This window comes from Halichoeres trimaculatus, unplaced genomic scaffold (assembly GCF_033239565.1).
Source record: "Halichoeres trimaculatus isolate MK-OKI-2021-1 unplaced genomic scaffold, fHalTri1.1 fHalTri1_scaffold_3, whole genome shotgun sequence".
In the NCBI taxonomy this organism is placed as follows: Eukaryota; Metazoa; Chordata; class Actinopteri; order Labriformes; family Labridae; genus Halichoeres; species Halichoeres trimaculatus.
In genome coordinates this window covers 27,645,418-27,659,602 of record NW_027437181.1, presented here as the reverse complement: position 1 = coordinate 27,659,602, position 14,185 = coordinate 27,645,418, and the positions used below count along the sequence as shown (strand labels likewise).

General features: G+C 38.5%; 1 protein-coding gene across 1 annotated transcript in view; it reads right to left on the bottom strand.

Moving 5' to 3' along the window:
- LOC141787362 (CUB and sushi domain-containing protein 1-like) overlaps positions 1-14,185 on the bottom strand; it is a 580,923-nt gene that overhangs the window by 272,260 nt on the left and 294,478 nt on the right. Inside the window, exons 4-5 of the mRNA XM_074665649.1 lie at positions 9,252-9,446; positions 7,566-7,773 (exon numbers count right to left, since the gene is read on the bottom strand). Of these exons, the coding sequence (XP_074521750.1) occupies positions 7,566-7,773; positions 9,252-9,446 (403 nt within the window). The remainder of the gene's footprint in view (positions 1-7,565; positions 7,774-9,251; positions 9,447-14,185) is intronic.

Genomic DNA, 14,185 nt, shown 5'->3' with positions numbered 1-14,185 from the left:
CAGATACTTTATCACAAGCTCTTGTCAGTGTATATGTTAATAAGGAGACCAAGATGCCAGTTTAAATGATAGATAATGATATATTATCATTATTGTAAAATTTAAACCAGAAGATGGTGCTACAACAAGCTAAAGGCTGCATCACTGCACAAAGCATACTGGGAGATATAGTAACATAGATCAGCAGGCACTGCCACATATTAACAGCTGTACTCCATTGGTATTAATCCTGTATTGAGACAACATGTGACCAGCAGTGATGGCTAGCACAACGCAAGGTAAATTGGTCCAGCAAATGGCAACTTGACTAACGGTAAGAAAAGGAGGTCTGGAAACTTCTGTTTCTTTCCAGGAACAGAGACCAAGAGTCTTTTTGAATAAGTAGTTTTGATAAGAGTAAAAGTATGCAGTACTGTCTGCAGCTCTTTGAGGCTCAGTCAACATAGCTTAATGCTAATGTTAGCATTTAGATGCTAAACTTCTAATGAAATGCTTCTTAAACTGAATTTAGCAGTGGCTGAATTTAGCTTGTATACTGAATTCAATCATCGTTTGGAGTGTTAGCATGCTAATCACTATGTGGCATTAATAACAAGTTGGGATGATGGGATTTTCATTAGTTTTTATTCTTAATATATATATATATATATATATATATATATATATATATATATATATATATATATATATATATATATATATATATATATATATATATATATTTTATTATTATTATTTTTTTTTTTTTTTTTTCACAACAACACAAAAGGAACTTTTCTCTCTTGGGTGAATATGTCCAATATATTCCAAGGCATTTTTGTGGATAAAGAAATCTCATTCTGCTTTCGCTCAAATATTAGTGACTGCAACCATCAGTACTGTATTTTTCTGCTACCTCAGCAAAGATCTTTAGAAAACTATGACCCGTCTTGTGCTAAAACGATTTCAACACATGCACAAATCCACATGATGTGATGTGACACGTGACTTTTTTCCAGCTTTGTGGATTAAGGGAGGAGACCTGGTTGGCGGGTAATAGTTTCTTCACATTATGTGTAGTGACCCTGCTACTCAATTAATGGAATAATTGGCAATTAGAGTCTTTCATTTGGTCGGGAGTCTGTGTGAGATAGTGTGGGCAGGGGTTCATTTAATGTAAAAATCCAGAAATTCCAGCAGCTTCTTTGAATCAGCAAAACGAACCACTGCTTATTAGAAATCTCTGTCTAATGCAGTAATGAAACATTACCCAAAACTTATAGTTTCAGCACAGGCAGCTGGGTTAAAATCAATGTGAATAATGCAGTGAGCAATAAGGAACAAAATATGATTAATCGCTCTTGGTCATGCTCTTTGGATATAATGGCCTTCAGCAGAGCAAGAATTCATTCAGTTGAAGAAATGACAGTACTAACAGTGCAGGCTTTAAGCATTAAAGTTGTTCCTGTGCTTTGAAAGACTGGAATAAAGCAGCAGAGGAGGACAGAAAGGGGCCAGGGAGGAGTTAGAGAAGAAAGGATAGCCAGAGGGACTGCTGAGGAACGAGGAAAATAAGAGATAGAAAAACAAAGGAGGGATAAGAAGAGGGTGGAAGGGTAGAGGAGAAGAGTGGTTTAAGAGCAGAGGGGTTTAAGAGAACAACCTGCTCTAAATATTAATGAAATAAATGGAGCTTATTTCGAGTAATCTGAAGGAAAATCTGCCCTGATTTGAAGATAACAGCTGTGACAACATCACAGATAACAGCCTTGACTCCATGCTAAGCCGTTTTTTAGGGTTTAGGTGTTCCCTCTTATTCAGCTCAACAAAATCCTGGTGCATACAAATAAATACATTTAACATATCAAGGAGACTATGAAAACCCTGAAGAGTTACTGTGTCTGCAAATGCTGGTGCAGCCCTGTCTACTGTCTCACATTCAGAGCTTCTGCAGGATATTTCAAACAAAAAAGGTTGACACAGAACATTGGCATCTCTGAAATTAGGATCTACTTATGGTACCAGCTATTCATGACATTAAAGTGGAGCTTGTGACATGATAAGTCTAGATGTTATCACCTTGGTTCTTATTTCCTTTTTTCACTATTTAAGTGTTTACTACAAGTTTTGCACTGCTGGTTACTCACTTTGGAGCAAGCTCAACATCATGTATAACATTTTGGCTGTTCAGTTGGTTTGTCTTAGATCTTACACTGTTATAAAGCCACTGATAAGAGACAGAAAGATCACTTTCTCTCTTTGAAAACACTCTCATAGATGCATGTTCATAACAAGGGGCAACATCTGGTTTGGAAACATGAAGCCCATGCAAGCTTCTGTAAGAACCGATAATTTCACTATCGGCACACACTGTACGGAGAGTGAATTTTTTTCTTACACAGCAGTTCAAAAGACATCATTAGCGTCTAAAGGTCTAATCAGAGACACAGCTCATGTGAACGACTGGGCGCCCTATAGCTGTTAAGAAGCAAGTTTAAAGCCCCTGTCATATCCAAAGTGGCCTCGCCCAATGATAAGCTTCATATCACTGTATCAGGAACAGTTGAATGAGGTCGTAAAGACTATGTCCATACTATAAACAGTCTATGGTTTATTGAAGAGCCTCTGGTTAGTGGAAAGTCTGCAACTTAGCCTCTGATTGGTTAACAGACTCAATGTTGGGAAAGCTCCAGGAAGTGGTCAGGTGGATAACTGACAGTTTCCATCTTGAATCAATAAAGAAAGACTAGTATTTATTAACTAAGGTTACAGATTTATTTTATAGAGTCTTCATTAAGGCTCAGCAGTTAGTAGCTGGATCATGCAATATCTGATGAACAGATAATCATATCAGACCTCTGTTGAAGCATTCCAGCAGTCAGCCCAACAGCAGAAGATATAATACAGACAAATCCAAGTTATGTGACGTAAACAGGCCAGCTCCTTTTCCTTGGATTAAAATTTGTTCTTCATGAATTTTTAGTGTTTTTAGTGAATTCTGATGGCAAAGCATGATGCAACAGCATATTCTTTGTGGAAAACACAGAGTATAAATGCACTGAGAGGGACAGATGACCTCAGCAGCTTATACAAGAAGCTGAGTCACCTGTTGACACTGCACATGCAAGAAAGCAGGATATAAAGGAAGTACATTCTATAAGCCATGCATTGGGATAAAGCCACGGGACTATAGGATGTGCCAGGAACACTAATGCCTGCAGGTGGAAATCTCCTCCTCCTGACCCCATCTCTATCATTCATTTTGTCCCCTGGATGTCTGGCTTTATTCTCCACTCCAGGTCCTGTGCAGTCCTCTTTATATTCTGCAAATAATCCAGGGGAAATAAAGTTCACATTGGCTGGTAACTGTACTCTCTGTCAGGCTGACCTCACTCAGCAGGAACATTTTTAAACATTGAGGCCTGGCTGGCTGTTTGCCTGAAAACTGGACATGACTGTCCCTTTATCTGAGACAATCCCTCCAATCGGGCTAAGACTGAAATATTATAAGTTTACTTATCAAAACAGCATTTTTTTTTTCTTTTACCTAAGGTTGTTGGCAGAAATGAAGCTTTACTGCCAGGAAAGAAAAGCATAAATGACATGCCATAATATGATATGACCACAGTTCAACCCGGTCAAACTGGAAACGTATTTTTCACTTTGTTTATAACTGAATAAAAAGGTAAAAAATTATATGTGTGTGTGTTATTGTGTGGGTCTGAGTGTGCAAAGGTGGTTGCGGGTGTACGTAACAGCTAGTCAATCTGACATTCAACCTGCCAGCTCGCAGACAGGAACATGAAACAGGAAATTGCTTTTGGGACAGCCAATCAGAAAAAGCTCTCGGTAAACAGGAAGAAGCCGTCACAGTGGACCTGTCAGGTGTCAGTCATTTCCACAATGACCTGCCCACATGGCTCAGTGAAAATGTCACTCATTTCTTAATCCCACCTCTGGAGGGGAGTATTTAGGATTGTATTAGACTCTGACTGGCAGAGGACAATTATAGCTTGCTTTCATACAATTATAGACAGTTTAAGGCCTGAATCAGAGGGGCTTCATTCCAGCGCATCTGGATGGCATTAACAGCCATGAATGAGCCATGTCAATGCATCACCTCTGTTTGATTGTAACATTGTGACATTTGTTATACATGGTCTCTGTGTTGGCCTTTACACTGGTACAGCAATCCTTATCTCAAAAGACTTCCATCAGCAACCTTTTGCTGCTTGTCGTCTCTCTTTCTGCTCTCTGTGTTTGCTGACTTCAGCCTATCAGTGTAATAAAGCCAAACTGTCGTGTACAATGTAAGTATTTATGTCAGAGAAATTGATAGAGGTGGGGTAAAATATCAGTGTATTATAATATTGGTGGTTTTTTGTTTAATAATTTTAAATGGTTGATTCTTTTATGTTTTTGTTCCTAAATCTTCTTATTTTTATTTTTAATTTAAGTCCTTCATTTTGGTCTTTTTTTCTAAGCTGATTTGGAAAAAAGCTGAGATGTCAGATCCCCTGCATAAACCTGAAAAACTGACTCACATGTGATGTGCAGTTTTTGGAAAATATGGCTCCAGATATAGTTTGTAGGCATCATCATCATTCAACTTTTCACTTTGTCTAGTGTAAAATGAAGACTAAAAATTACTAAAAATTGGAACTGTTTATCAATTTATATCGAATTAGCACCCAAAAAATTGTAAAAGAATCAAATAGGGAAAAAGGCATATTGTCCCAGCTGTAGTAGTCAAATGTCCTCTTCAGCTCAAAGTAGCATTTAAATGATGCTTTTTGTCTTTAATTGATCTTTATTTTATTCATGTTGTTCTATAAAAAATATATGTTTGCAATATAAATATAAAAATATATGTTTGCAATATAAATATAAAAAATGTATGTATGCAATACATATAAAAATATGTTTGCAATATAAATAAAAAAATGTATGTATGCAATATTTATAAAAAATATATGTTTGCAATATAAATATAAAACATATATGGCTACAATATAAATATAAAAATATATGTTTGCAAAAAAAAATGAAAAATCTGAAATGAATGAAAAGGAGCTGAAAGAAGAAAAATATTGTTGTATCTGCCCCTTCTCGCACAAAACATTAATTTAACACATGACGAGACACACACACAAAAAAGGAAATACTATTTAGCCAGCATGCCTTTGAACCTTCCATTGAGTCTTTCTTGGAGCAAAATGAAAAGCAAAATGATCCACAAACAAAAAAAAAACTGATTTCCACCAAAACAAAGAAAAATAAAAAACAAAACAAAGTTTAGACTATATTTGATTCCCTATATTTGTCTAATAGGTTGGTGTTGATGAGTCTTTTGAAGATACTGAAATATTTTGCTTTTTTGGAAAGTCTGTCCAGTTTATCCATAAAGAGATACCTTTGACTATAATACTTTTTAGCTGCAAGTTGCTTGGATCTTTGACTTTTTTCTTCTTGTGCAATGCAGAAAACACATCCTAAAACTTACAATGCAAATGCTGAAGGATGTTTCTATCAACCGTTTGAAATCAGAGAGAAGATTTCAAAATGGCTGCGATTAAAGCAGTCATCATTTTCAACTCACTGACTCCCTGCCCTGCTTCTGCAATGCTGAGGATGGGCTGACAGTGGTCTCTCAATGTAACGCTGTCAGAGACAATCTGTGTGTGTGTGTGTGTGTGTGTGTGTGTGTGTGTGTGTGTGTGTGTGTGTGTGTGTGTGTGTGTGTGTGTGTGTGTGCGTGCCTGTGTGTGTGTGTGTGTGTGTGTGTGTGTGTGTGTGTGTGTGTGTGTGTGTGTGTGTGTGTGTGTGTGCGTGCGTGTGTGTGTGTGTGTGTGCACTTGAGTGTACGTAATCTGTCAAAGCCTGGAGGAATGATCAACAGCTTTAAGAGTCAGAGGGCCACTTAAGACTTGACACATGTACACACACACACACACACACACACACACACACACACACACACACACACACACACACACACACACACACACACACACACACACACACACATTAACACTGGCAGCATCATGAGAATGCCAGGGTTGATGCATCGTGCTCTTCTGCTGACGGGACTAAACATGCAATTATTCTCCATTGTTTGTTTCCATCTGCTGCTGTCCTCTCTGCTTCCTTCATTCCTCTTATTTATCTGTCAACTCCACCATCCCATTCTGCTCTTCTTCAGGTCGCGCCACAATCACCAACCATTTTCCATTTTCTACACATGAAGGACTGGATCATTTATCAGCTGTTGTCTGTGTAACGTTGCAAAAGGAGAACAGACAGCCTCTGCATGCCACTGGGTGTGTATAAGTGAGTTTTGGGGAATAATAATCCACATTTGGAACAGATTTTTTAAGATAAGGATTCCAAAATCATATCTTCACTGCTACACAACGTTACCTTATCATATTATCTCTTCTGAAACAAACAAAGCATATTTAATGAGTTGTGAATGACATGTCACCTTGCAGAATTTTGGAGATCTTGCTTCAGAGGTAATGAATCAAGAAGAAGACCAAATGTAGCCATCTTTTTAAACTGATTACACAGATAAACTAAAAAGAACAATAGTAATAGAACACAAATTTTTACTAGTTTTTCCATTTTTTATCACAACAAAATGCTCAATTTTAAAAAGAGGAAGTTTAAAATCAGAGGATCACTAGGGATCCAATAATTTTCCAATCATATACTGCTTCAAAGATGCATACCAGCCCTAGGAGCTGTTCAACGACTCACAGTGGACTTCTGTCAATTTCTGGGCAGACCTGACTCACAGGCATCTATGCTGTGATTACTAAGGGAGGTAAAACTACTTCTTCAACTTTCTCCTCACCACTCTCCGTTTTCACAGCAGTTATTGGAACTTGAATCAGTGACAAACCTGCGCACTTAACCATTAGGCTGCCCCCACAGCTGCAAAAAAAAAGCATCCAAGCCTTGAATGGAGATGTGTGATATCCTGAAAAAAAAACATGTGAATCCAAACAGAGGTCTACATTTATAAACCAGAGTGTGTTCTGGTACGACACAGTGCCAATTTTCAAACACAACTGTGGAAAATGGGAGTGAAAATAACTATTTATCACTGTCCCTGTGGGATTTGAATAAATCAAGGAAATCAACAGGGCTCCTGTGCAGCTAATCAATCTGCTGTATCTGTCCTCCCTGACAACATCATTAGTCCTCCTTTAATATTAACGCCCACCTCCAAAGAAAGCAAGTTAGAGAAATTTGCAGTGTAAACAATGACTGTTCTCTTCAACGTGAACACGCCAGCTGACACAGTAATGACACCGCAGTGACTTGGCTACTTATTCTTGGAGGAAAAGAAAGGGTCTACCGACCTGATTTACACAACAAAGCTAGGTGACCACTTTGTTTTCGTATGCTTGTGTGTATGTCAGTGCTCCCCACCTCTCCAATGTGAGTGGTTATTGTGCATGTCTGCTTTCATTATGGTCTTACTCCCCGGGCGTGCTTCACCCCTGCTGTTTTTCACAAACACCCGTGTGCCCTCAACATATCTGCTCCACTCTGTGGCCTATACACAAAACGTATCTCACCATATGCTTGGTGCTTCTGTCCCGCTGATTTCAAGAAAGTCGTATTTGTCCTCTAATAAGAAGTCGTTGAAGACCAGTGCGATGGTGTCCCCGGGTTCAGACAGGATTGACCACGTACAGTCCAGGTTGTTTTCATACTCTGCAGGGTATCCAGGACTGGTTATTGAACCTGCGGTGCCTCTTAACGTACCCCCACATGCTCCCTCCGCTGGAGAGACAAAAAGAGAGAAAGACGAAAAGAAGAAATAGTTACTATCCAGCATGCACCTGTATTCTTTTCATTTCATACATATGAATCTGGGTGTTTATTTGTTTTTCTATTTAAAATTTTATTTTATTTTTGTGTTTATTAGTTTTTTTTATACAAGTTTTGTTATTTTTATTTCTCATGAGCACTAGACTTAAATAGTTTCACTGTTTCAGGACAGAGACAGGCTCAGGTTTGGTTTTTAACATAGTGAAAGGGGGGAACTGGAAAAGCTATGTTAATTTTCAACATCAAACTCTGTTTCTTGCCTTCAGGTGTGATTTTATGCCACAGTTTGGATGGACATCACTTTCAGTCATAGAATAAAGGGCAAGAGTTATGAAAATAAAGCTCAAATAAATACAATAAATGTAGAATATTTCAGCTGCAATAACCCAGTCTCATATGGTTCATAGATGTAAAAAACGTAAATTACCAAACAATGATTTCAGGAAGGTTTGATATCTATATGGACTGAATAATAACTGTCAACAAGAGGTTAAATAGTTCAATCTGGCCCTCTGAAGTTGTGTGGCCCCTCCCACTGGGTGTTGTAATGATTTCTTCATAAGTTCAGTGTTAGTGTATATATTGTGATGTCTACCGTCTCAACTTTGTTAATTAAGAATCCCATCATTTATTGACAGGTTTACTATTTACAAAAACTAGGAAGAAATGACTAAAAATAATAAAAACTACTATTTTATCACAGTTAAATTTTCGAAAATTAATAAATAATCCCTATATTTTTTTAAAATTCAGAAAAGTAAATAATGCTGAAAAGGAAAACGAAAGCGTATTGACTTGAGAGAAGACAGCTGATCATTAGATCCACCAAAGTGAAGCTTGTGGAAAAACCCTAAAATATATAGATGGAGTTTTCCTCGGATTTGTCACATGAAACTGAATCTGTTAGATGAGCTGTTCAGCCATCTGCCAGCTCTGAGGTGAAAACCCGGACAGATCTGTTCTTGTTTGTAGACTAATGAACCATCAGATGGGCTTTGCTTGAGGATTTTGGGCTCCATCAGGTTCAGTAATCAATGCGGCAGGGCTTTCTCATCTTCCTGTCGGCCTGTGACCTCATGCTGAGGTCCTTCAATTCTCAGGACCTCAGCAATTACAGGGTATATTTACTCATGTTTTATTCTGACTTTATTGTTGGAGCTGGTCTTTAGGCGTTCTTGCTCTTTCTTGCTGCATTTCCTTTGTGTGCCTGCCGTGGTGACTGACTGTTTTGGGACAAGAGTCTGTACAAGTTGTCATATATACTTATGAAACTACATTCTTCTTTAATCTATTTAAAGTATGAGTTGAGTTCCCAATGACACAGTCGTTCTGACTTTAAATAAATGAACTGTGAGTTCTTTTCGCCACAGAAAAATCAATGCAATGAAACCCAAGAAAGGACAGACACATGGGCAGAAAGAGTGTCCTACCTCTACAAAAAGGTGATGGGAAGTCCCACTGTGCTCCACTGCCAGCTGATACGATGCACGTGAGGATACTGTGCCCCTCCAGTACAAAACCTGACTCACAGCTGTACCGGATCTTGTCCCCCATGTTATACCGCGAGCCGTGGATGACTCCATTGGGGATGAGGCCGGGGGTACCACATGTGTGGCTGGGCAGGACTGAAACACAGAGAAAACAATTGACAAAAATTTACTATTTCATGTCAAAAATGCAGTAAACAACTTACTGACCACAATAAATAAAATCAATAACAACCTGTTTAGTAATGAAAGGCCAGTTTAACCAGACACAGCCAACAACATTATCTCCTCCGTCTAAAAAAACGCTGAAAACACTGAGCTGGGCAACATGGTACCAGCCATCATCGGTACTTGTTTTCATTGAGGTTGCAGAGCATTGCAGCATTATGGCTGTTGTGTCATAGTTCCTCCATTGTTCAAAGTGTTCTAGTTATTTTCCCTATTTCGCGTGCATGCCCCTGGTCTGTCAGAGCGTGACACTTCCTAACTATCAGGCTGCCAATCTACTCCACACCTAAGATTCATACATCAATCAAGCGCTTGCAGTGTATACACCCCAGCCCCAGACCCAGACTCTACCAGAGTGTTTTGAGCTTCCAGTGGTTCTTTACCATGGTCAAGATATTTGGAAAAGAGAGGAAATTGCATTTTTGTTCTCTGAACTTTGCTAGAAATCAGTTTCACTCTGTGTCTCAGGATCACATCTCATCCCAGATTTTTTGTTTGTCCTGCCCCCCAAAGCCTTGAACTCCAAAACATAAAATAAAGTTTGTTTTCTTTCTTTCTTTCTTTTTTTTTGTTTCTGGATCACTGTCTAGTTTTGGACCCAAGAAAAAACAAACACACATGAATCAGTTACAGTCCTGGCTAGAGACAGATTGCTGTGAAAAAAGACACAACAAGTTTTAGTGTTTCATGACTACACAAATGAATATCTAAAACTATCTCTTAATTCAACTGTCTCAAAACTCTGTTTTCAACAAGTGAGCGGGGCAATGTTTAGGTCAACAGCACACTCATATTTGACACCCATGGCTGAATTTGGCCTGCAAGTAGAGCTGGGTAATTATGGCAAAAATCAAAATCAAAATTAATTGAACCTTCTCGGTTTTAGTTCACGCACGGATATCCCATTCTCAGTTTAGGTCTGACTAAGCTGTTAACATGCATCTTAAAAGCCTAATCTTGTGTCACATAGATACTTCTTCTACTGCTGGTTTTCCTGCAGTCTTCACACTTAGTGGCACCTGGCTGCTTGTTGTGTAACTACACAACCAGTAGTGTAATTTAAGGGGATAGTGTATTATTAGACAATGACAAGGGGGAAAAAAATCAAAATAAATGACAGAGCAGTTTAAGTTGGTTAGTAGCTTTAATGTCAGTTTTGGTTATTTTTCAATTGATTGCCAAGCCCTACTTGAAATCTTTAAAAGTCAATCCATACCTGTGACCTAGTGTCACTAGTTGCTTATGTTAATGAGCTTTGAATGTTCTAGACTTTCTGACTACCCTAAGCACTTTACACTGCTAGTCACATTCACCCATTCACACTTATAAACACACAACTGAGCAACAGCGAGAGCATGGCTGCAGGAGCAGGGATCTGCCCGTTGAGAGACCACAACTCTGACATAGCCTGTTGTTCATTCATGTATTTATTGATTCATTTGATTATCAGATGTAATCCTCAAGACCCCATGAATTTATCCTTTGTATACTTTCAGGAGGACTGTTACAGCTACTGGTTTCCCAGGTTGGGAAAAAATGAGGTAAAAATGAATTTTCAAAAACCTTTTTTTTTTTTTTTTTTTTTTTTTTTAACTGTATTTAAATCAAATCTCTTTGAAAAGTTACATAAGTTACATAATAAGATCCACAAGAAAAATCATGCAGACTGTATCTTATTGTACTAAAAATCTGACAGATTTGTTTTGTATTATTTCCTTCACAGTCCTTAAAGGGTCGAATGGTCATCCACAAATCAGAATCAACACACACACAACCACACAAAAAAAATAACGAAGATGTGTACGTTTGGTCTCTGGAAGCCTTAAAAATATGTAAGATTGACCGTTTGGTATTTACATATTTGGCTCGCGCCTTTCCCTCCGACGTGCATCTGTTGTTGTGGGTTCTTAGATGACACAGCTCTGCACTGAGAGCAGTCTCATGCAGCTCGTGGTATAACTAGGCCAAAATCAGTGTGTGACTGTAGCCAACACGCCTTAGCTCTTCAGAAGGGGCATCAGCGCCGTGGCTGTAGTACAACCTGGAAGAAGTCCACGGTATCTAACCCTGGTGGACGCTGTGTATTTGTATAACTGGAGCATGTTAACTTGCTGGGTGTGTAATGTGGCCATGAAATGTGTATCCAAATGGCTAGATTGTGCGTGCCTGCGTGTGCACAAAGCAGTGTGTGTCTACAAGTAAGAGCGTATTCAGTCAGTCAATCCGTGTGTTTGTGTATGCTGTTCCAATTAAACGCTAGCATGGTAATTAGACAAAGCTTCACCAAGAGACCCTGAGAACTAGGACAGAGAGGAAGGCGGGGGTAGAGGAAGACAAAGACCATGAAGGAGATGAGAAGAGGAAAGGATGATGAGGAGAAAGACAGGAGAGAAGAAGAGGAAAAACTAGACAGAATAATAGAAGAAGGCAGAGCGGGAGAGGAGGAAGGGGATAGGGGAGAGACGGAAACTCCAGTCAGAGAGGTGAACTAATTACAGTGAGCCTTAAACATGTATAATTTACTCTAATTGACTCATTATTTGGTTTGTATGAAGTCGTGCATCAGAGGCGAGTTACTCACACTCAGCTGCCCATGCCGTTCTTTGTGCAAACATGCTGCCTGCTTCATTTTAACAAGGTGACACACAACCAACTTCAAAAAACGAAGCTAAAGCTCTGACTGACAGACAGAAAGACGACAGCGGAGGAATGAAAAGGTTTGTGCTGTCTGTGATACTTACGCGGCCACGCACTCCTGTGTCTGCCTGGCTGGCAAGTTTTAACTTGTCACCTCTGTGCACAAACATGTTATCTCATTGAAATGGAAATCTGGGAGAATTAGGGGTGTTTTGGAGGGATAAAGTGTTCACATGAATCGTCAGTTTCCAGCTAATCTCATACTTAACAAAGCTGCAATTTTGAGAAACCGTTTAAAATTTGGCAATAAAGTTTTGTTCTTTTTGTAATCATCCAATGTCAGACGGAGCCAGTTTGCTGAGATTAGAATTTGAATCACAACGGGCTCTTTTGGTTTAATGTGGAAACCAGTTGTTTCCTGCAGTGCTAATGCAGGGTGTGTGTTGGGAATTGGATGACACTGCAGCTCTAAAATGCTGATTTCTGTCAGCTGTTCTATCCAACTTAAAGAGGAATATATACATGTTTACTCCTGGTGATGCTTTAAAAACATGGTAAATTAAGCAAATGTTTGTTGGACTAAGTTTATCCATTCAAAACTTAATTTGTTTATCTTGGAGATGAACTTGCTCTTGTTTTTTCCAAGAGTTGCCAAAAGCTGCTGGCTGTAACTTCACATTTACTCTGCGGACATAAGAGTGCTATCGATCTGCTTCTTTAACTCGGTAAATAAGTAAACACATATCTTCCTAAAAAAAAGGCAGAATCACGTTAAGTCTGCCCAGACAACAGTAGGTCACAAAAGGCCCAGCTTGTTTTCTTTATCTCTACTTTTTAGTACAACATTGTAATATATAGTGACTTCTGCTTAAAATGTTACTCATTTAGCCTCTTAAACTCAATATATCTGTGGAAAGCAGATGTAACTGCAAGCTCTGCACTCTGCACTCTGCATTTAGTTGATCAGTGAGATTGTTTACACTGTGGACAGCTCCTGGTGCTGAAATGATGTCTCTGTATGTGAACAAAAGGGAAGAAAAGCGTCTGTGTAAAACAAATTCTTCTCTGTCTAAATTCTGGCTTCATGAAATGTCTGATTTCATCCACTTGAAAAATGCCTGGATCCCAAGGAAAACAGATGTTGAAACTAAACTATATATGAGTGTCACCTGTCAGTAAATTTGTGTAGTTTAAGACCTGGTGAAGTGAGTGGATCAGACAATGTCAGATTTATGAGAAGAGTTCAGGGGCTACAATTCAACAGACAGGTTAATGTGCAGGTCAGGGTTTGAACTAAATGACGTATTTAACATAAACCTTCATACACTTATCATTTTTTCATAAAAGCTACCAAGTTAGTTCAAGATAGAGTCTGCAGTATTTTCCTGAAGAGATAAATTGTCAACTTTTACAGGAATAACCCTGCTTGATCCCCTCTTTACACATGTGTCAGTTTCTGTGTCCGTTTCAAACCTCTCCTATGCCTGTATATTGATGTTTTGGATGTATCATGGTATTTTGGGGCAGAGAGAGCATGCAAGTGACATTGTATGTTTATGATCGTGAGTGGAGGAAGCTACAAAAGTGGATATAACATGGAGAAAGAAAGGCACAACCAGAGTGGAACAAAACACCAAAAAATAAAACTTTTTCTTGGCATGTTCGATGCCACTTTTTATGCAGACCAATACCAGTACGAGTACTTCCTCTTGAGTAGTCACCGATACTGAGTACCAAAACTACTAGTACTTTTGATACATAAAATTTAAATTAACAGTGACAGATCAATTTGATCAAAGACAGCACAGTCACTCTGCCATTAAGTCCAAATAAAACACAAACAGCTCTCTCTGAGTTATGTTTGTTTTTTTTTTATAAAAAGAAAAAGAAAATTATCAGAAGTGCACAGTAAAACTAGCAATTGACAGAGTTTAAGTATTATAAAGAAAAAAATAATAAAACAGTTTGACAATTAACTCTTCCTGGTTCATTCATGTTGTCTGAACAGGACC